General features: G+C 33.5%; 3 protein-coding genes across 7 annotated transcripts in view; 1 reads left to right on the top strand and 2 right to left on the bottom strand.

The window, feature by feature from the left end:
• Window positions 1–2630, top strand: part of LOC105338849 (inactive ubiquitin carboxyl-terminal hydrolase MINDY-4B) — a 16746-nt gene extending 14116 nt beyond the window's left edge. For all 4 annotated transcript variants that reach the window (XM_034471586.2, XM_066070263.1, XM_034471587.2 and 1 more), the window contains 4 exons: window positions 220–306; window positions 656–833; window positions 1995–2091; window positions 2523–2630. In XM_034471586.2, coding sequence (XP_034327477.2) covers window positions 220–306; window positions 656–833; window positions 1995–2091; window positions 2523–2571 — 411 coding nt within the window. In that variant the 3' untranslated portion in view covers window positions 2572–2630. The remainder of the gene's footprint in view (window positions 1–219; window positions 307–655; window positions 834–1994; window positions 2092–2522) is intronic.
• LOC105328946 (probable ATP-dependent DNA helicase HFM1) lies at window positions 197–23792 on the bottom strand. 2 transcript variants are annotated; one of them, XM_066070261.1, is made up of 40 exons: window positions 23673–23792; window positions 22330–22384; window positions 21144–21347; window positions 20426–20721; window positions 20278–20328; window positions 20014–20081; window positions 19741–19879; window positions 19428–19579; window positions 19116–19196; window positions 18767–18925; window positions 18539–18582; window positions 17963–18119; window positions 17486–17624; window positions 17064–17165; window positions 16778–16923; window positions 16262–16309; window positions 15761–15807; window positions 15519–15651; window positions 15102–15150; window positions 14663–14746; window positions 14326–14417; window positions 13848–13954; window positions 13582–13629; window positions 13221–13318; window positions 12688–12816; window positions 12265–12350; window positions 12045–12128; window positions 11540–11697; window positions 11310–11413; window positions 10987–11084; window positions 10400–10630; window positions 10085–10239; window positions 9861–9964; window positions 9725–9766; window positions 9582–9630; window positions 9404–9490; window positions 8418–9264; window positions 8282–8322; window positions 8066–8147; window positions 197–333 (listed from the first exon to the last, which is right to left on the bottom strand). In XM_066070261.1, exons 2-39 carry the CDS (start codon window positions 22380–22382, stop codon window positions 8069–8071), a joined length of 4791 nt encoding a protein of 1596 aa, XP_065926333.1. In that variant the 5' UTR covers window positions 22383–22384; window positions 23673–23792; the 3' UTR covers window positions 197–333; window positions 8066–8068. The 2 variants fall into 2 exon arrangements, with proteins under 2 accessions (XP_065926333.1, XP_065926332.1); XM_066070260.1 differs by lacking the exon at window positions 197–333 and adding an exon at window positions 6988–7128.
• Window positions 5923–7128, bottom strand: LOC105328923 (glucose-dependent insulinotropic receptor-like). The gene is made up of 2 exons (XM_020067490.3): window positions 6939–7128; window positions 5923–6803 (listed from the first exon to the last, which is right to left on the bottom strand). Exons 1-2 carry the CDS (start codon window positions 7090–7092, stop codon window positions 6034–6036), a joined length of 924 nt encoding a protein of 307 aa, XP_019923049.2. The 5' UTR covers window positions 7093–7128; the 3' UTR covers window positions 5923–6033.
• Window positions 23793–23838: the final 46 nt, after the last annotated feature.

Below are 23838 nucleotides of genomic sequence, written 5' to 3'. Positions count from 1 at the left end.
CATTAGAGCCGATGCATTAGAAATTATTAAACGAAAGCATTTTATAGTAATCTATTATATAAAATCTTTGTAATTTGGTACAACACTCAGAACATATTTTTATTAAATTTACCAAAGTAATGAAGTTTTCTGTCAAACACAGTTTCATTACAGTTATACCCAATTTCTAGGAAATAATGTCAGGTAATTCTGCATAATTCTCGATCTCTTCTTACCCAGGCTACTCCATTAAAAGGCATCCAGGAGAGAAGTCAAATCGGGTTTCTGTACTGGGATAAGGGAGAAAATGACGACAGTCGTACAGAAGTATGGGCACCTACATTGTACTCACATCTAAGCAGAACAAAACACTTATATCATATACATGTACAAACCAATGTAATAATCTTAAATAATTTCACCAGTGAATTCCGACATCATTTACTTTTATCGAAAAAATTATTCAAGTATCTTGTTTTAAAATAGTTAGTTAAAAGCACATACTAAAGTATTTGGACTTCAATACTAAGCCAGAATTAGCTATCTCTATATAAATCTAAAGCATCAAACATTTTGTGTATTTTTAGCAGCAAATCGGTGATATTATATTAAATTTCAACACAAACAAATTTCATCTCTGTAACACGGGTTGCAAGAGGTTTGTTTTCATTTTCAGGTTGGCAGTATGTTAAAAACTCCAAAGAAACCCATATGGCTGACGTTGATAAACAACCAGCCTGGTTTGTTATTCAGTACAAACATTGATCTTGTCAGTGATTGGAGGGTTGAAACGAGGTTTATTTTGAATTACTATACGGGACTCCCGGGGATGCCTGCATGCCCTCTTCATATAGGTAAGGTGATGTTTGAAGCTTCGTTTACTGGTTCTTGTAAATTGTTTAAAGGGTTTTATATCATTATAATTGTTTAAATTTTAATCTGACAGTTGTATTTCAGTAATAAAATTGGGCACTTCAAAGATGAGAAGCCAAAAGTTTTTGAGGTGTAAACACACATTCATGTATATATATTTACATTCAGTGTATATTTCCCCTTATGTTTGCATTGGAAATCTGCGACGTTCAATTTTCTATGAATACACTTTGCTAATTCATTCGCCATGAGCACAGATAGAAAGTCTTCACGTGTTTTGAGTAAAAAAAAATTTTGCAAGATTATTTAAACTTACAATCTTACATAACCAATCTGATATGTACTTTTGAAAAACAATCATATATATATATATATATATATATATATATATATATATATATATATATATATATATATAATACAATAATATATATCTACTCCTTAATAAAAAAGATTTTTCTCCACAAAGTTTCTGGCACTATATTTTTTGTTGCGGAAGCTAATTAAATAACATGTCAATATGGCTGTTCCATCTTTGTTTCATATCCCAGACTAAGAGTGCAAATAATGGCTTTATAGCGGTGATAAGCAATATTTCCCACTAATAGACATCAGTGTGAAAATATAAATATAAGCATTGAATGTTTATTTTTGGATGTCGTCGGTCCTATGACACACCAAGCGGTGCAGGCAAATTATCATACCGAGCTATCATTAAGCACATTACTATTCTGGGGTCTATAGTTATTTATTGAACACCTTTTTCCTGGGGTTTTTTTTTGTTAATACACGAAATCAAATGTTAATCAAAATAAGATATCTTGTAACAGTCAGATTGTATTGTTAGGACCGTAATGCACGAATTCATGTATCATCGATATTATATTTAACTAACCAACGAAAACTGATTCCTGTGTTTATAAATAAAACCACAGTACTTGTATTGAAAACTAAACATTTTACCATAATACAAAGAAAACCGTATTTAAGATTTCCTTCTTCAAATTTCGGGCGTGCGCGACTCTAATTTTATCACAAGAACAACACAATATTTCGTCTCTCATGAGATTTATATGATAAATATTACATCAACAGTCTTGCAACCAAAAATTGGAAATAAAAAACTTTTTAAAAAATTTCAGAAACACGGTTTGGAAGGAACGCACTAGGACGCACAAAACTTCACAGAAGACAACAGGAGGAGAACATCCCACAACTAGAGAGATGTATCATGACAAAGTCAGTAGCCTTGATTATTAACTTTTTCTATAATGACACTTTTAGGAGTGTATCATGACAACGTCATTACCTATGCTTATTTTAATTTTTATGACACTACTAGGGTGTGTATGATGACAACATCATTACCCTATCTTATGATTTATTTTTATGTGACAAAGACAATATAATACATGGTTAACATGCAGTTGTGTTGTGTGTCAAAATTGCAAAAGTTAAAAATAATAAGGATAGCGAATATAAGTACCAAATCATAGAATGTTACTGGTCTATAAGGGTCAGAAATTTAAACAATATGTAGAAGAAAAAATGCAATTTATGTTTGGAAACGGAAGGACGCAATCGAATATGTGTTTAAAGTCAGTTCGAGAAATAATTTTTCAAATAGATATCAACGATTCTAAAGTTGCTTTCTTTATGTTTTGATTCAGATGGTATGGTGCAGCAGTAGATTGGCCCGATATACTTCCGTTCTACTGAATACATAGAGATGTATTCTATCATTTATAATCATCTATGCAAACGCTGCTACACAAGAAGTAAGTGGCAAACAGACATATTGCCTGGGATAAAAAAAAACCCCGCCTACTTTCAACTTTTGGACGTATAAACTTTTGATAAGCCAGTGTTAGATAAATTAATCATGTATATCATTCTCACACCTTTACCTGTTTTATTCCTGTTTTAATTAATTTAAATTGGGATTTCAATGGATGGGCCTATTTCTTCATTTTTTTTCGTTTGGGGGTGGGGGTCAGGAAACTCTTTAAAATTAAAAAAGTTCATAAAAATATATTCCCTTCTTCAAATTGAGTAGAATGAGTTGCACCATTGCATACAAACTTTGCACTGCATTTAGTATTTTGACTTTTGAAAGCGTGGTCGAGTTTAGAAATTTACTCAAAGACATTTACAGTAGTTTGTTCTTAATTCAAGTGAAGCATGACTTATGAAATTATTTATTTTTGCATTTATTAGAAAAATGGAGGGTGAATAGAGTCCCATGCCTTGTTTGGCATTATTGTGCTTCTCATCATGTTTGCTGTGATTGAAATTTGTAGCATTAGCGAAATAAGTATTTAAATCAACTTTCACGAAATACCTCATTTTGACAACTGTTAAAAAAAGAAGTCATTTTGTCCATGTATCATAGATCAAGTGCTTTGAAATTTACGAAAGTGTCACTCAAGAACTCCTATGCATCCTATAGGTATGTTGGATGCACTTTAAAATGGAATATAACGTAATATACATGTACGTCCTAATAACCAAAACCCAGGAGAGCTGTGACAAATAACAAATTTTTATTTTATCAAAGATTGATATACTTTTAATCATAGTGAACTACTTTTATCTCTGCATTTATCATTACCATCAGGTAATAGAGAAAAATATCGGGTTGTTGTTCTTAGTTTGCAAAATTGGCTTTTAAAAAATAAAGGGTAATGTTAATGTCTTTCATTACATGTTAATTTTGAGTTAAGCAGAGAGGTGCCTCCGAGATGATCAGAAAGTACATAGTTTTAAGATTGCCTATCATTTGCCTATTTTTTACATATACATCTACATGACTACTGTTTTTTGTTAATGCTGTTCAAATAAAATTATTTATTTTTATCATGTACATTGTTTTAATAGTGTATTTGAAAATAGAAACAAAAGCGTCCAGCTTGTAAAGCTGGTAATTATTTCTCTGTATTTTCAAACTTTGAAAATGAAAATGATACATGTACATTTACTTCGTATCTGAATTTGTTAGAGTTCGCTAAAACTGGATTAAATATCGATTTCATTTTGTCGTTATTATTGAAAATACATTTTGAAAAGTGGCAAATCGACCCATTGTTGCCATTGTCCCATGCGTTTGTTTTACTTTCTTCAAAGAAAAAATTATGTCGTTTAAGATGAAAGGTGTCATGTTTGATAAGAATCAAGTGTGGCTTAATATGCACAATAAAATACAAGATTAAAAACGTTGAAAATCAATCTCTCTCTCTCTCTCTCTCTCTCTCTCTCTCTCTCTCTCAATAAGATAATGTACATAAGGGAGCTGAATGATCGTGGTCATTTTTAGACTGTTTATTTCCTCTAAAAGAGGTCTGTATAAAGATATAATAAAAAAGAAATAAAACTTTTGTTTTTCTAAACAATAGTTTATAGCTAAAAGAATCAGCTCTAAAAATTTATGTTATATCTGGTGCGTAATTTGTTAACCACCCAACCTCCTTTAATAGAACTAGATATTGCAAAAGTAGAATTATTTAAGAAGAACGGCATCCTCAAATTCTCTTTTTATTCTTTTATGTTGACATAAATAATGACATGTATTGTAGCGATTAATTCATTCACAAACATTATATAATCTATTAAAAGCAACACTTTTAATTTCAAGTTGATTTTTAAAAAAGAAAAAGAAAGACTTCCCTAATCCTGCTTTTATCTAAATTTTTATCTTATCAGGCATCCGTCACACAGATTTAATTAATACAGGATGCCTATGTATCCAATTATCAAGTTGACATTTCTCGGAATCCAAGAGAGTTTTTAAAATCTATTTTTAGAAAGGTTGGTTTTATAAGAGTTAAAGAGTATAAGCGATAGTCATTTGAAAGAATAGAATAAATTTTCTACAGGGTGTAGCAAGGAAGTAGTAGGAAATGTATATAATTCACCAGTAATATAAAAACGACTTTGTTTACAATATAAATTTTCGTTTCCAAAAAAATTGTTATATATGCGATAGCATAAATTTAAAAGACAAATATGAAATTTGAATATTTACATTCATACGTACATATTGTACGTCTGATTTTCTTTTTCTCCTTTCATATCTATGAATGACTGTTGTTCAAAAAATATACACCATTGTCCCTAAAATAGGCCATAATGTCGGTCGACCGCTTGGCCATATGTTGTCGACCGATAACTTAACAACCATTAGCAAATTCAAACTTCATATGCAGATTGACCTTGACAAACGAATGAACCCTCTTTATTTTCATGACCATGAGACAACAACCACCAAGCATTGGGAAACAAGTGAAATATAAGATTTTATTTGATAAAACTGCGCGCCGCAATTCCAAACAATTGTGCAATTATCGGATCTTCTCACCACGTGTTGGAAAATAAGTTCAATTGAAATATAAGATTTGATTTGATGAAAACTGCGCGCCGCAATTCCAAACTATTGTGCAATTTTCACAGCTTCTTTAATTGTTATCAAGTTTTGTAAGCAAAATACTAGTACAGATAAGCATAGAAAACACTTGAAAAATAATTAATTCAAATGTTCTGGCCTCTTCCAATCTTAATGCCACATTTAAAAAAAATAAAAATAAAGGTAATTAACACACCATTGGAGTGTTAAATAGTAGGCTGTTTATACGGCTTTTGATCCAGATAAGGTCTTTTAAAATGCATTAATCATCATATTTGCAGATGATAATGTAATAAACACTGTTTAGTTCATTTTTTAGGGTGAGTGAAATAATAAATATTAGTATCTTTCATTCATGTGTATTTTATTTTCAGGTGTTTATCTCTTTAATGTTTTAATGTTGCCGATGTATTAGTTTTAAGTTTAGTCTAACACATGATATAAAATGCAAACTCATCCCTATATATGTTTATTTCAGAACTAAAAATTGAAATTACATGTATTTATGTTATCTTTCACACTTGAAAATCTATTGGCTATATAGTATATACATCATCATTTTAAATTGAATTTTGTCTAACACATTTATAAATCATGACAAGAACAATTGAGCTGTGATCCCAAAATACTTGTACAAAAAGTACAAACCCCAAAACTAATCAAAACAACACTTGTAAATAATTCAACGTTAACATTTATTGAAAATTAACAGTATTACAAATTAACAGCACATGTATTTAATCTTATTTCACCAAAAATATAATTCTATGTGTTTATAACAGTTATTCATTGTTATTGTCGGGAGTATAACTCGCACATAATTTGTACCGCTCAAACCTTTCCTTCACTTTCTCCTGAAAGTCTTTTGTACGAAGGACGTATATCAGAGGATTCAAGAAAGAATTTGAGAATCCCAGCACCAGGAGATGCGTCCCGACTATGTCCTTTAGGACACACATATCCTGGCCAACTGATATTTGTACAAACGTCCCAATAACGAATGGACTCCATGTGAACAGAACACAACCGAATACATAGACCATGGTTTTAAGGGACCTCCAGCTCCGTGACGACATTCGGAGTATGCCCATGTTTCTTCTCGTGCTTTCTACCACCATAATGTTTTCAAGGGCCTCGATGCGCTTGATGTGAAACCTTGCATTTCGGTAAAGTTTAATGTAAATCACAAACATAACGCTAAAAGGCACTAGTGCTCCAATAATTGTTATCGATATAATATAGTTTGGGGAAAGAACGTAGAGATATGAACAGTACTGATAATAGCTGTCGTTTCTCCAACCGAGTAAAGGTAAGAATCCAATCCCCATTGAAACTATCCAAACTGCGGCAATGGTTGCGGCCACCCTGTTTCTAGACACGAGCGATTTGTAGTTTAGAGAATATGTAATTGCAATGAACCGTTCTAAGGCTATACACATTAGGCTGAGAATGGATGCAACACAAGTTGAAATGGTGAAACCGATCCGTATAAGGCAATGGTCGTAAGTCTTCTCATTCGCTTTCGTTATTAATGTTCCAACAGACACGACTCCTACAAAGAGATCCGCCACGCCAAGGGTAGAAATAAAAGCCACCTTGGGGTTGTAAAACCTTTTGTCCGTCACCACCAAAAACAAGATTGACATATTTATTCCAATAATCAAGATTGTTAAGGGTATAAGTATACCTTCCTTAATTTGTTCGTGAATATTATCAGCTCTCGGAAGACAATGCACGGTGGAATCTCCGTTTTTGCCAACAGAATGAATAATTTCTACCAATGTTGATGAAACAGTAGTAGGCATGTCCATGAAAGCATTTGCAAACCTGCGGCGTCCCATCAGTTGATGACAATTCTGAAGCAACCGGCGTAAACACTGCAAACGAGGAAGTTGATTTTAAAAAATGCGATCTACGATGCTTTCCTATGATATTGTTTACATGTTAAGTTCTCTGCATTGGTATATGCAATATCAAAATAAGGACTGCCTTGAATTAAACAAACCACTTGTAAAGGCCAAACATTTGGAATATGTTTATAGCTTAAATAACTGTAGAGTCTAGAACTCTAGCTCGACCTTGCAAACGATACGACTTTTTTCTTTTTAGATACCAGGTCTGGCCAGTTCACCTACAGACAGCAATGACAACGAAAACTTGGTCAAGATGCATGTAATTAACAATGCGTCAGGCGCTTGCTGATCAAACGAAAATATTCCACCTCAAGCACTTTTGATCTGGATTTGTTGCGACCGTTGAAGTCAGTGCATGGTTGTTAAATCAATCTCTGCCCATTAAATCTTAGAATATCTCATGTGGTAGTTGCACACAAGTAGGTACCTTAAGCAGATATCTTGATGGCCTTATCGCCTGTTTGATTCTTTGCAGTTTATCAATCAATAGATTTGATAAATGATGTCACGGATATGAGGTCACTATGGCAAAGGAGCGGTCTCTCATAATATTAATTCATATATCTTATCACAAAATACTAAATTTGATAGAATCGGGTCGATTCTCTTTAGAATCGTTAGTCTCTACGAATTTAGCAGATAACCTGCATCTGTTTGGCAATCAAAACAACGGTTTTTAGAAATGACAAATCAAGGATGGTTTTCATTGAGAGATTTCCCGACAAATAAGGAAACATATCAAGAGTAGATCTCCAATGAACAATTGTTTCGATTAAAATAATGCTTGATGGAAGCTCTAAATATAGCTACTGTGGTCAAGTATTGTTACTCGACAATGGATTAGAACAAATATGCGTAAACATGAAAACTACTTAATATTTTTTTTATATTTAATACTCACCTATTAAAACAGAGCATCAAATATACTACTAAACGTTTTTCCGTTGGGTCTGGGTCCACCATAACAGGGTGTACAAGCAGAACTTAACAATAAAAAGACAATTTGATATTTAGAAAAAATTTAACAACCACAAAAATCAATAAATTTGATTGGCCTTCACATTTGTAAGGCACTTTGCTGATTAGATAATTAATCAATCTGTGAGATTAAGTATACCTTTGTTGTGCTAAGTTCACATCTGTTGATATCTCATCATACTACAATTGCAAATAACATGTATCAAGATTCAAGAATGATGCGATTTATAACAAATGCGACAATGATCATTTTGCATAAAATGTTCTAGTAGAACCTGCTTGAAATCCTGGGGTTTCTGATATATAATGTCTCTATCGTTCAAGGTCAGTACTTTATTCGGACATTTGCCACTCTCTTTTGATTCAGTATATCCGTTTGAAGTATCGGTATCTTTAGTTTCCATTTTGGACTCTGCGTTAGATCCAAACAAGAAAATTTCCATTTCTCGCTCTGCCTTTCGAAGTTTTTCAGACTTCTCGCAATAACTAGAGCCAACAGAATACATATTCTGGCAAACATCGTCCTGTACGGAATTAGAAAAGTTTGAAGTGACTCTGGTTTTCTCTTCTGGTGAATCTTTACAATAGAGGATATCCCTGAATTCTTCGTCATCCACAATCATTAGATCACTGTCACTCCCACTCCAATCTCCTTCCACAGCAGAAGATTTGGATTTATCATCCAACAATTCAGGGACTGTTTTATCCCTTTGACACTCTAAGCCGTCCCATGCCATGGTGTTTAACTTGTTTTTAGAATTAAAACGAGAACAATTTTCGTTAGAGATGCGGGGACAACATTGGAGATTGTTTTTCATATACCGGTATTTTGGCTTTTTACCACTTGTTTGTAGGGGTGGATTGATATTCCAATTCTGTTCCTGGATATAACAGTCCATATCTGCGTGGCTATCATGGTTGCTTCTTTCATCACGCATGTCCTTCTGGTCAAAAGATGTCCGATTCCTATCATCATAACCATCTGAACATGATAGAACGTCCAAAGTGTCTCGATTTAGACCCCATGGATGACGAGAGCTCTTTAGCATGTTTCTACTGCTCGATAGAGGGCACGGTCCAATGTTTTCTTTATCATTACTCCAGGCAAGGACTTCACCGAATCTGGAAAACAATGCACAATCTTTCTTCACAAATTAGCCTAAGTTAAGTTATAGTGTTAAGGTTTATGATAACACATCCCCTCTTAACTTTGTTACATTTGAACAATATATTACACTTGTGTACTCAGTTATTACTTTACCGTGGTGTTGGAAATTTCAAACATTCCTTTGATTTGGATACAACACCCGCAGTTGATGTAAATCTTTTGAAATCTGTGTCATTCTCTCTGCATTAGAATGTCATTGTGTTAAACTTTCAACTGTATTGCATTATTTCACATTTTAAAGTTTGAAATTACGCTTAAAATAGTGGCTTACTCAGTAAAATTTTGATCCTCCCCATAACCGTATTGCATCTCGTCCTTAACTACAATGGAAGGTCGTGATTAACAACATTGACAAACTACTATGTACTAGCACAACAGAGACATTTCGCTTAGCCATTTTTTATAGTAACTAACCTGGATCATCTTCTTCATAACCACACTGCATCTCATCCTCAACTAAAAAAAGAATTGAATTTTACAAATATTGAAAAGCTGATATGTGCATGTGATATGTGCATGCATAGAGTTAACTTAGAGATTGCATTTTCACCCGCATTATGTTTCAAATAGATGTCCAAATCAGTCCAGTCTTTACTACAAGAGGGAGCTATATCCTTGTTTGCTTGGTCCGTATAAACACTTCTTGAATTTAACCTTTAAACAAAAACCAGACAACAAAATGCATTCATGTAGTTTAACCTATGATTAGTTCTTTCTGCTAGTTGACAGCAAAGTAAAATACTTAAAAATTTTATTAATATCTAAACAAATTACATTTCCAGTTCATCTAAGCATGTTTCTTCAACGTCATCATCATTTGTGTTTTGAGCAAGCTGACATGGGCGAGAACTGGTTACTTTCCTCTTTTGAGGACTGTATGCAAATCTATTCAAGTCCAATTTGGTGCAAAACGTGTTGTTACCTGCCATCTATGAAAATTAAGGTGATCAAAAATATTAAAAGGAAAGAAAGGCTGAATTTATTAAACTAAACAAGCTCATATGAGTTGAAAGTAATACAAAAATATGTTTTTGTCAGCTCCTTAACTATCTTTAATCTATGCATGATCTAATGTTGTATACAATATACCTTTAATCGTTTTGCAATATTCTGCGTTTGTGAAACTCTGTCTTTCAAGGTGCTAACATAGGAGTCCATAGGTTTGTGCTTTGGGACCTGGAGAGTTTTGGGTCTGGTCTTGGGTGTCTTCCTTTTATTGACACCATTTCGACAGCAGTCGTGACCACACATAGCCTTATTAACACAGCGGTGGCCACATTCTTCGGTGCAAGCAGAAAAAGCAGAGGGAGTTCTGTTTTGCTACAAGAGTGTAAAGTTGTTTAAGCAAGACTTTATATAAAGTGGCTTTCTATTTTCGAGTTTAAAGCATATATAGCTCATAAAATCAAAATATCATATGTACACGTAGCTTCAATGTACGTAGATATACATAATTTTCCACGTGAAATTCCCGAGATTCTCCTTTCATTTTATACCATACACTATAAATGTGTAACTTTAACTGTTTGCACGTTTACCATATTGTTAAAATTCAATATTTACCATTGTACTGCAAGATACTAATGTTCTTAGAAAATTTTCAAATGTTGATTTCACATTTCATTGATGACTGGTGTATTTTTTCTCTCCAAATGTTTGTAAGAATTTATTAGTACCTGACTAGTCTGAGTCGACTCCAGAGAGTTTGCGTTGTTTGATATTTTCTTTGCCCCAATGTAATAAGGAGTATACGTGCTCTGCACATCAAGTCCAACTGGACAGAAAATGAAATTCTTCTCAAATATGACATTATATATATATATAACATGAATCCAAAATAAAGCATCATCTCTTAGATATGTCATGACAATATTGCAAAAAAGGGATAAATGCTTTTGTTTACTTTTACCATTAAGAAATTGTACAACTTTCTTTTGTGTGAGTAAAAGGAAGAACTATTGTAAATACTGCAAAGCAGTTCTGAAGTAATGGCCTGTACCCCATTCTTGGCTGATAAGGTTGATAAACAGATTGGGTCCTTTCTCTGACCGTCTGACCTCCAGTTTCTTCGTAATTCCATGTTCTTTCAGTAAATATGCATCCCTGATTTCATAAGGGAAACAATTATGCAAGACTTCATTGTATAAAAAGGAGAATTTTTTTTAATTGAGAAGAGCAATCCTCTGTTAAAGGATTGCATGATTATAAACAAAACTAGAATTTATTTACATTATCTTCCTCTTATATACAACTCTGTTGTCCTCGTCTCCTATGAGAAGAACGCATGTGTGGTTTTCCGGAAGTGTCCTCCTCGTGCCGACTTCTTCCGGGTTGGCGATAACTAGGTGTACCACAATGTCAGCCATGTCTTCGCTGTATTTGCTAACCTGTAGCAAGAACGATTTCAAATGCGAGGCTATCAAAGGGGGTAATAAACCGACAGACAGATTGCATGACATAAATGTATGTAGTACCTAACGGTTAGCTTCTTGATAGTCCTAGAAGAAGATTGTTTCATCAAATCTTATATGGTTTGATTTTCGAAGCCTCAGTGGAGACTTCCTTAATAACATTAAATAAATTAACATACGGTAATAACCTGTCTTTAAAAAAAACAATCCTCCATAATTAATATATCAACTGTCGTAGGAATATTTCACACTAATAACAGGAAGCTTACGTTTATATAGTTCTGGTAGTGTTATATTTGAAATATATAAATACATGAACATGCCTGTTCGATAGTCAACTCGTATTTTGGTAGTCCGGATACCATATCCCTCAGCTGGTTTCCAAATGGTGGATGCCGGTTGACAATCTAAGAAAAGCAAGATATTATAAGCTATCTGTTCTAGACAGTAGATTTCTACAGACCTTTAAAAAAGAAAATATCACAATTAAAACAGGGATGAAAGTTTAATTGATTATATTTAACGGTGTTTAATTTCTCATACCAATTCTAGTTCCCTAGGATTTGTGTCGGAAATCTTCTGAAAAGTTGTTATGCCGGCATTGACCAGAGCGTTTGAAAGCGCTGGTCCTTTAAAAGAAAAGTAATGAGCTATGAGATTAAAAGTCGTATTATAAATAATATTTGATCACATATGCCGGTGTTTGTTTTTGAATTGTACACATTAACATCATATTACAAATGTTGTTCTTAAAGTGTAATCGAATAGTTGAACTTTTCCTAGTATAATAATTTGAACTCATTGTCGACAACATTGAAGAATTTTACAATTATGTGTCCAGTTGATGCTGGAGGAGAGACGATTTTTACTCGACGATATTGTTTTTATTAATATATCTGCAAATGGCGCGATTCTTATGAAATGTATAAATGATAATCATTTTAAAGTTGTGACGTTGTCAAATACCAATTCCATCCAGCTGCTTAGAGACATATCTGGAGTCCTCCCAGAGCCTGGCTTTCAAGCATTTCATCAGCTGGACACCACTCAACAGAGACTTATATTCGTCTTTGAGCCACAGAAGTTCCACTAAACCTTTACAAGAATAAACAAAAATAATTTAATCCAAAAAAATAAAAAGCCAGATACTAGTATAATTATTGTATGTTTATTCTTCACTTCTTCTCTTCTCAAAGTCAATGTTTGCATTTCCTAAACAAACCTATAACCGTTATTTCATTTTACAAATAACTTTTTGAAACGTCTTTTAACTTTGTGATAAGATCATTTTGATTAATGTCTCTAATTCTCAAAGAAAAACGACATTTATGCATATTCTAATAAGGAAACGAAGACTTAAATTAAAATGCATAGAGTAGTACGCAAATTTACGCTTCAAATACCATCCTCATTTGTTTCGAATACAGACACTACACACGTTTCGGTTGCGTTAGATTATTTCTGTACGTGAAATATATCACATTGTGGAGTGTACGTACATCTTGACATCCTCTGGGCCGCCCTAAATATCCTGGTGGTGTCTTGTTGTAGGGAGAAGTCTTGCAGCAGAAGACAACCAAGAGCCACTTGGATCAAACTGAAATAACAGAAGTATCGATTGAAAGGTGGGCCATAGAAATCTTGACCTTGTAGTGACTTTGAAACTCACGTCGGCATTTTTGTAATTAATCGAATCAAAAGTATAAAAAGGCTTGAAGTATAACGGCGATAATTATCAAAAACAATTAAAGCAAACGATAGCAGTATTGTAATATGCATGTAGCTTCTTAGGAATTTTGTAAAATATACATGTATCTAGTTACTTTTTAATTATTATCTTAATTATTTTCGAATACTTACATATTGACCTTCATTTGTTTCGTCTTTACTTTACCAGTTACAGGAAATCTAAAATCCAAAAAATCCACATTTCATATGTCAACTCATATTATATTTCAGAAATGTCACATTAAAGACTCATATTAAAATCTCCTTCATTTATCTATAACAAGCGATGATTTCTTGCGAGGAAGAAAATAAATCCAACTATTAGTAGTCTAGAATTCTAAAGACGGCATTGGGGATAAGCTATTGGAGGATGTAATGCTATGATAATAATCTCTTACCTAACAGTGATCCTGTTTTTATCTCTGTTGAAAGTATTCAATGTTTTCTTCTCGTTGTTTCTGAGCTGGACCTCCGAGAATTCATCACAGCCACACATCTCGTGCAACTTACAACCACATTGGATGAATTTAATCATTGGATAAAATTCAAAGAAAAACTACGTGGTGTATATTCAAAAAGAAACTTTTGAATTTCAATGCATTTAAAATTATATTCTTAAATCAAGGTAAATGCAACTCAACAGTTACTATTTTATTTTAAATAAATTGCTTATAGTAACTCTTTTGGAGGAACAGAACTCTGTTGTTCAGATGACACAGTAGGTATGAAATCTTTAAACACACGTCATTCACAGGAGTAAAAAAAATTGTACAAAATTATATTATTAAGAAGAAGTTGAAAATTTTTATCTTGTTTCCAAATTTAAAACAAAGTCCAATCAAATAAAACAGCTTATAGTTATCTCTAAAAACTCACTAGTTCAGCGATTGTTTCTGTTGGCCCTAGTTTAGAAAATCTCCTCATTGTCTCAAATGCAATACAGTATCTGGCCATTAGTTTTCCTGGCTCTAAAATACAGAATTCGGTCAAGATTCAAATTCATTACAAAACACATGGAATCATTATGCATCTTTTAAGCAGTTATTAGATACTACAGTATTATTATTACTAATACTAGATTTTTCAGATACTGCTATTTTAAATAAACTAAATATAATCATATGGATTCATTCAGATGCTTAATTGTGATGCTAAATTGTTTATTTCAAATTAAAGTGTTTCCATGTTTTTATGAAAAAAAACCCAAACAAACCCGTGGACTTGACATCAATGGTTTCGTCGTCCATAGTGATCATTCCATGTGTGTTCAACAAGTTCAAGTTCCGCATACAAAGTTCTTAATGAAAGATATGCGAAATATACTTCAGTAATTATAAAAGATCTATTAAACAAAAATGTTTTTACTTCTCTATTTTATCTTACAGATTTTATCGCAATAAATTGCGAACAAATGCAATTTAAGTTTTGTATTCGAAATGATATAGCAAAAATAATTACTTGTACATACATAATTGATACTTCGCTAAACTATAATTAAAAACTTTGAATTGCAGACTTATCAATCATTGCAGCATATTTGCCGTGATAGTTATTTTTATTTTATATTCAAGATTTCGTATACCAGGAATATTGATATTTTCAATCAGGATCGTTTTTATATATCAACAGAACCTATGTGATCCGCCCCTCACCTTGTAGCCTCTTTTCTATTTGTTCTCTGTTCATCCCCAAAGGCATACCTGTAAGAACGAATTACTCTAACGTTTGACAGATTCAATCTGTATGACCACCTGAGATTATTTAATATACTAGAATTGTATGTTGACTTTTCTTTTCATTTAAAAAAAAAACAAGTCTTGAGATGAGTAAAATCTACTCAAGTTTGAAGCGGAACTAAAATATGTCAAAGACTTAAGAGTAGGATAAATTTTACTCATTTCTGGTATATGAACGTTTTACACTTGTACCAACATAAATGCCTCTGAAAAATTTGGTTAACAACCCCATTTTATCACTTTTTACCTATAATATAATTTGAACCATATTTTATCTAAATTTTAAAATAGGCATAATTCCTTATTTGTCCTCATTTTATTCCTACACTTCCCATAATGTTTAGGATTTTTCATGACACGGATATACAGAAATGTATATCTAATCCACTCCATGGCGATAGAGATGTCGTTGATTGTATGCAGGACAATCTCGGCATTCAAGTGTTCGATTAGGTTCTTGTGCAAGCTGCAAAATGAAGAGTTGTTATATAATTCCTGAAAATCAGATACTGGTGCATATGCATGCTAAAATATTTTCTTGTAATAATGATTTGACTTCAGAAAATTGAACAGACCTGCTCTCGATCAGCTGGGTTCCATTCACCAAAGATTCGTATTTTTGCTTTAAAAAAGAATAAAATTAATATACATGTAATAATGAATATAATTACGAGGACAAAATAATTCTTATTTAACCAAACACTGTACATAACCGACATAAATTATTTCTTTCAATTCTAATAATTATGTTTATCAGAAAAAGAGCCATCTTGAGACTAGTTTAATTAAAAGTCAAATGATATATCAAAATGGTGTAAAAATGTACTTACGGATATCGGACTTTTACGAGTAATTAGTAAAAGATTCAATATCTATCTGTACACTCAACTTTTACATAAAATAACTGACTTACGATGTTTTTTTTTAAATAAATCATTTTCAGCAAACCTCTGGGAACATTTCACGGAAATAGTTTTTATGAATATAGTTTTATAGAGCATAAACATACCAGTGAGCTTTATTTCTCGTATAGGGAGTCGTTGTACCTTGAAATTGTAGATAATATAAGGTAGTACCTTGGTTTGGTTTTTGGTCATGATGACTGCAGTGGCTGTAGTGTCAAACTGAAAATAAATTTATAACTATCTTTACTCATATAGCCAAAACATTCCGCTTTACGGAGTGGAAATCCATGGTTTGTCACTGTAGTTAATGAATTACATGTACGAATAATTATCATGCCAGGAGTTGATAAATTACTCAAACATACATACCATTCTGATTTTTTTCTAAAATAGTTACTTAAAAAATGAAATGATGATAATTTAACTATATAGGAACTTTTTAAAAAATTGGATAACAATTTTCTAAACTCTACCTTATTTTGTTTTAATAATCCAAAACAAAAATAACTGTCAGGAACTTTAAACCATTGATCTACTCAAATAACTTATAATGTCCTTATACTTTTCAGGGGGCGGATTTACGATTTGAAGTTAGGGCGCTGGTCATAGGAAGGGGCTCTTGGGTTTCATACAAATTTACAACGAAGACAACCTATCCAGTTATCCAGTAAGCTAGGTGTAGGATACCTGTGGCCGCCCCGCTCGTCCAATCATCTGCAGTATCTGAGTGTCCGAGTATTCCACGTGAACACCCAGGTTGTAGTAGGACGTGGATTTTAGAACCACCAGGTGAGCTGGGAGGTTGACGCCCATTGCTAGTGTGCTTGTTGCCACTGAAAAACGGAGGTGTAGGTAAGCTTAGAATTAATGGTAAAATATTACCATGGAAATAACTCCTTAAAACAAAATATTTGTTATGTTATTTTATGACTTATTTTCAAAGGTGTGGCAAACAATTTTGATATCTCAGTACCTAACACCATCAGCTGGCCCTCCAGAAATATCTCCTCTATGGCTTTCCTGTCGTGGACATCGAGACCAGCGTGATGATAGCCCACTCCCCTGGCTACCAAGTCTACAACGTGGGCGAATCAATGAATTAAGATCGCAGAAAAAAGGCCATTTTCATTTGAAATAATATTCACATGAATTGTTTATTAAAAAAAATGTTTTGCAAAGTTAAAAAATACAGCCAAGAAATTTAATACAAAACATCTCACAAATTAGTGATTTCTTTCCTGTACGAAAAGAACTTCAAATCAATTAGTCCAAACATTCAGTCGAAACATTTTTAAAACATAATCTGTGTATATACATGTGGCTGTTCCATCTTACAGCAAACAAACATTGATTTTTTATATTTATTGTAATCATTTAGAATGTATATAACCTCACCCCTGAGCTTGTTGTCCTTGAGTGAGTTAGCACATGTCTGTAGGGCCTGCCGTTGGAAGTAGGTCTTTATGTAGGTACTACCAATGTCCTTCACCAGAATCTCTGCCGCTTGCTGGGTACTCTTTCTTGTCGAGCAGAACTAAACAAAAAATGTAAATGTGTGAAGATGTAGAGCATAAGATGATTTTAACACATTATTTATACCAGAAGCCCCAAAAGTATATAAATATGCTTAGTTACAATAGTTGCTGAGCTTACAATAAACAATATACTCGTAACTATATCATGAAAAATATCTACATGTAGCTTTCTTTTTTCTTTTTTTTTTTTTTGCTTTTTTACAATAAATAAAGCATATACACGTATTGGGTTTAATCCGATTTTCTAGGAAAATATGTTAACATCATGCAAGACTGGAAGTGATAATACCATACATTATGTTGCCGACTAAAAGTTTATCTGAACAAAGTTGGATACCACGAGTGTTGGTTTGTTGTCAGAGTACGTGTTAATGATCCTGGCGAGCTTATAGCTGAGGGACATGTCGAACTGGAAGTCCGAGCCTTTTTGTTCGTCAAACGGGAATCCCAGCACCACCTTCCGGAGTCGGACAGGCCGCAAACTGTCATCCATACTGCAAGACACAAGCGGTTCTGTATTTCTGGGAAAACCTACGGAATACGGCAATAACATACAAGTCGGGCACGTAAAAATGCTCTGCAAAGTTGGGCGGGGTTAGAGCAGACCTTCTTTAAAAAAAAAGTTTGACAAGAAATTGATGATAAAAAAAATCATCTCACTTCGCCAAACCTCAAATTCCTGATCGGGATGGGAATATTTTTTTTTTAATCAAAAAGTCGAAACATTTTTTAATAATCAGATTTCATTGTCAACTTTCAATATCAGTTTTATTCAGTCTCAACGATGTAGAGAAAAGGGACTTTTTGTCTAAAAATTTATGTTGTTGTGGAGAATGATAATAGAATAAAGTAAACCCCTTGTTCCTACGTGCCTGATGATGAGGTTCTTAAATTTATTTTGATTTCGTCTTACTTGAAATTAACAGCAGGAACTTTATCCCCCAGCCATTCGGCGATCTGTTTCAAGATATAACAGACATACAAAAAAGCATTTAATAACAATACTATTTTTGTGTGTGATTCGTATATCACTTAGTAAAATATACGCCTAGATTGACAACGTTATCGTTACTTTATACATGTGTGAAGGCATTTAATATAATATTTCTTTAAAACTATAACAAGGTAGAAAAAGCCCTACATCCTGAATGTTTGGAATGGTTGCAGACACGGCCACGAATCTAAGCCTGGGAGTTAAGGATCCGGGGGAACATCTATTCATTGACGCCTGGATCGTCTTCATCCGGGAAATCACCGCCTCCATGGTAGCACCACGCGAGGCGTCACTCAAAACGTGCACCTATATTTATAATTATAAAAAATGTAAGTATTCTAAGCATCAATCTCGGGGGAGGGTTCTCTGATTTGTATTGATTGCAAAGAGTTTAAGATAATAGTTGTACAACTGTGGAATAACTAAGGCCCACGAAATATCGGAATAAGTCGCATTACAATGAACAAAAATATTGTTATCAAGACAGTAAATGTACCTCATCAATCAGAAATAAACAAATAGACTGCACAATAAATGTATTGTCGCGCCATCTTCTAGTCATGCTGTCCCACTTTTCCTGATAAAATAATAATTAAAATAAATGTAGAAATAATCTGCATGATTTACAAGTATATTCTACCATTACAAAGTTGATAATATGTTAACTGAAGTAGTCACATGTACCAGTGTTGTGAATATGATGTTAAGTATTTACCGGTGCTGTTAATATGATGTTAAGTATTTACCGGTGCTGTTAATATGATGTTAAGTATTTACCGGTGCTGTTAATATGATGTTAAGTATTTACCGGTGTTGTGAATATGATGTTGACTTGCTGGAGTTGGTAGTAATCATCAAGCTCCGAGTCGCCGGTCAGTTCTCGACATTTCAATCCAAACCGTTCAAACTTTTCGGACCAATCAGAACAACGCTCACTGCACAAGGCTTTTATTGGGGCCACTGTAAAATAGAGAGGAAAACAAACGTTATATTGAACATCACAAATATACTACCTAATCGCATAATGTGCTTGACGCAGAATATACCAATCCATATAATTACTTTTTTATAAAGAAAAAAAATATATTGTGATTATGTCTGATATAAAAAAACCGACTTACTATAGACAATTTTGAAATTCGCGCCCAATGACGTATGTTCTGTTTTCATAAGGAGACGGATGATCGCCAGTTCAAACACCACTGTCTTCCCGGCACCGGTCGGTGCGCACACAACAATAGGGGAATCCTTGTAGAAAATCTGTAATTATATCAAACTGTTTTTATCATATTTATCATTTAAATTTTTTTATTGGTCGAAAAAGTATCAAACTGGCATGGCAATATCCTTTGCTTTTTCTATATCCGTATTCAATCATATCCGTAATCATATACCTCATCAAACACTTTGGTCTGCACAATGTTAAAATATGGAAATGGGAAAACACATCTGTATTTTTCGGCTGAAATATAAAGTAACTTCGTATACTTCGGTTGCTTTATACTCATGCATTTATATTCAGCGTTGGTTTATATCTAAAAAATTATTCTTATATAGATACCGTAATTATGGAATACCATCAATGATTTGAATTCCTTTTTTCCGAAAACTATATAAACCAATGAAATAACAGGAGAAACCTAAAACTGTATGCTTACCTATTTCTTTGGTAGATTTCAACTCAACTCCTGCATTCTGTCCTTGATTTACTGCAAAGTCAATTAAAGAATAGTGAAAAAGTGCAAAATTTTAATTTTATCACACGAGTTCGATTCAAAAAAACACACTCAAACTCCCCTAACTTACACACAAGAGGAGATGGAGTGTAATATTTCTTTTTTAGAGCTGGTACAGTAGATGGTGAGACGATCTGAACATTACTCCCAGGTTGTGTGAGTGAAAAATCCTGATTGGCTGCAGAATCTGACAGTGTGCCAGATCTTAGCGCGCTATTGTCATTAGATGAATTTGATTGGAAAGTGCGGCTCTCTCCTTTTCCAGGCGCTTGAAAATGGTTTGCTTTTGTTGGCGGCTTAAATAGCTGTCTTCTTTGGGATTGAGAAACCATCGGAGGATTTGTCTTCTCTGATGGTGTACGGAATCTTAAAAAGACAGTTTTTATTATTGCATTCATGTCATGAAAACTTTCACTGTTTACCGGACCGAAAAATATCGGACAAAAAACCTAAACAAATGATTCCAATTCATATTATTTTGGACTTGAGATTCTTCTCTTTTTTGCACACCCCATACCTGATACCAATGCTTACTTGAACTTCTTACACATGCAAAGCAAACAAATGGCCACAAACAATTTTTGTGATAAAACTAGTAAGTACAGTTATATTTCTACTCTATTCGGCAAAGCTTTTCTAAACCTTTTTGCAACATGTTACAAGATTCGTTTTTATTAAGGAAAAACCTTATATTTTGTTGTTAGAGTTAACTGTTTTCATTTCTTTTTCTCTCTTTTGTATCATACAAGAAATTCTTTATATTACTATATGCTTTATGAATCTCTTACGAGTCATTTGGAATCTCCTTAAGAACCTTTTCTTTTGATGCCTTATTTTGAGAGCTTCGGAATATCTGGGATGGTTCAAAATCAATGAATGGATCTAACTGGGATGCGGGCAGAAAATCGGCCCCCGGGGCCGCGGGCACTGGGCAATCCTCGTTATCTTCGAATTCGTCAGCATCGCCCTCGTTACTCGGTGGGTGTGTAAATCTGAAATGTGTTTTAAAAAATCAAGATACATCTAAAAATAAAAATCGATACGTCTAAAAGCATATGCCTTAATCTGTGACATTTTGTTATTCAAGATATATCTAAAAACAAAACTTAACGGATGTCTGCATCATCTAAAAACAAAACTGGACGGGTGTCTAAATCATCTATAAAAACAAAACTGACGGTGTCTGAATCATCTAAAAACAAAACTGGACGGGTGTCTAAATCATCTATAAAAACAAAACTGAACGGTGTCTGAATCATCTAAAAACAAAAGTGAACGGGTGTCTAAATCATTAAAACCAAAGTAAACGGATGTCTAAATCATTTATAGCAATATGAGCTGTATTTTTTAAGATTTTATTTTGCTGCAAAAACATGCTAGTATGATAAGTCTGCATATAACTTAAACTTTTATGATAAATGAGATTTGAAAAAATCATTAAATTTTGTCTAAGGAAATATTTCTCTTCTAAGGAATATAAAGCAAATCAATTTTTGTACAGGACGACAATTATTCAATTTTGCTCCAAATAAGGTTTCTTAACGACCTTTTCCCCAAAAATATGGCTAACAGAAATTTAAAAAAAAACATGATATTTTTGTCATTTTAGTAGAAAAGAACATTTTAGTGAGAAAAAAAATTCAACATGAAAAATGCAGCTCATATTGCTTTAAAAACAAGACTGAGCGGATGTCCAAAACTTTGATACGCAAGAGATTCATGATATGTGTAAAATAGGTATCCAAATCTATAATGTGAAAGACATATTCTAGATTGTTGTATTCAGTAAAAACTTCACATTATTTATTCCGACTTCACTTGATCTTTATATTGCGAATGTAAATATGTAGGCAATTAATATTTTAATTTTTCTGAACTTTTAAACAAACTTCACAAAAGCAATTGTGTTAAAGATGTATGTAAACATTTCAATATAATATCATAATGATACATGACGACCTAGGAATACCTTACCGTGTGTCCTGGCTGTCTCCATAAAACATCTGGCTGTAGACACTGTTCTTCATCGCTGTAAAGCACAGAACGAATACAGTTAGGATTCTCAGTTTGAATAAGACTGAACCATTCAACAATAGGTCTTCAGCGCCCATTTAATCCATACACCCCCCCCCCCCCCCAAAAAAAAAAGAGAGCATAAGATGAACCATTTTAAAGACCTTGACTTTTGTCGTACACCTCTGGCTTAGATATTTAGTGCAAAAACAATGTACATTCTTTATCCACCAAATATTCTGTGGTGGTAGTAAAATGCAAACAATGCTAAGGTTACAGAAATATATTTCCAGAAAAGGACTTTACCCAAAGGTCTGTCATCACATTGACAAATGACACAGAACTTAATTCTATGTCAATGTACACACCATATCTGCCAAGGATATAGAATATTGGTCCAAAAGAGAATTTTTTAAAGGGATCTGCTCTGATGACCATGACATCTGACCTTGAATTTTAATTCAAGGTCACCACACATCATATCTACAGGCAGATTTTTATCTAATTTTTTTTTTTTGGAGGGGGTGTGGGTTAAAGGCAGAGCATGTATAGGCCGAGGACAAGAAATTAAGGTCCAAAACTTGATTTCAATGATACCTTCACCTTTGACCTTGAAACTATTTTCTAAGTGATCACACGCTCTTAACCCAAAGGCACTTTTTATATGAAGCTTTAGTTAAATATGAGCATCATGGGGTAGAATACTAGTACATGTACATGGGCCAGAGGTTATTTTTCACAAATATCTGATATAAAGTGGACCCTATGTCTAGAAAATTAGTCTAAGGTCACTGAACACTTGAGGAAAGTTTGTGACGGTGGGGCCTGGAGAAGATAAGCCGCCAATTCTAAGGCGGATTCAGCGCCGGCGGACAAACCCCCTACCCCATTTAAGTATTTATGCTTTTCAACATAGAGGTAAGTCTGTCAACCCCAACCCCTATTTGTTGGTCGCGTGCCATGCAACAAATCCTCTGTCTCAGGAAAAATTTTCGCCCCCCCCCCTCCTTCTAAAAAATTTCTGGATCCGCCCCTAGGCATTGTCGAAGAATAATGGACGCACGGGCATAGACTGGACACTAAAAGGCACACGGAGAGCATAACCCCAACAAACTACATAATGAAAGTAGGCCTAATTAATATAAGATAATAAGTAGGCCTGGTTTTTAACTCTCGGGGGAAAGGGAGATATTTTTTTATTCACACTTGTCTTCAGCTTACGTTTATGTCTCTGCTGTACTGTAGCGTTATTTTTTTTTCATGTAATGTTAGCACTTGATAAAAAGGACTTCAGATAAACTTACCAATATCTTTAAACTTGCAAAGTTTTGGCTTCCTTTTATATGTTGTGTCTCGACATGATCGTCTGTATCCTGCAGACGATCATTATTTCACGGGTGATCTCCCTTGCAATATTCCGGAATTACCTTTTTTGAAAGTATTGTGGGTTTTTTTTAATTTTTGATGTGT

The sequence above is a fragment of the Magallana gigas genome, chromosome 8 (assembly GCF_963853765.1).
Source record: "Magallana gigas chromosome 8, xbMagGiga1.1, whole genome shotgun sequence".
NCBI classification, from domain to species: Eukaryota; Metazoa; Mollusca; class Bivalvia; order Ostreida; family Ostreidae; genus Magallana; species Magallana gigas.
Note: the sequence above shows the minus strand (reverse complement) of the source record. Positions and strands in the feature narration are given on the sequence as shown.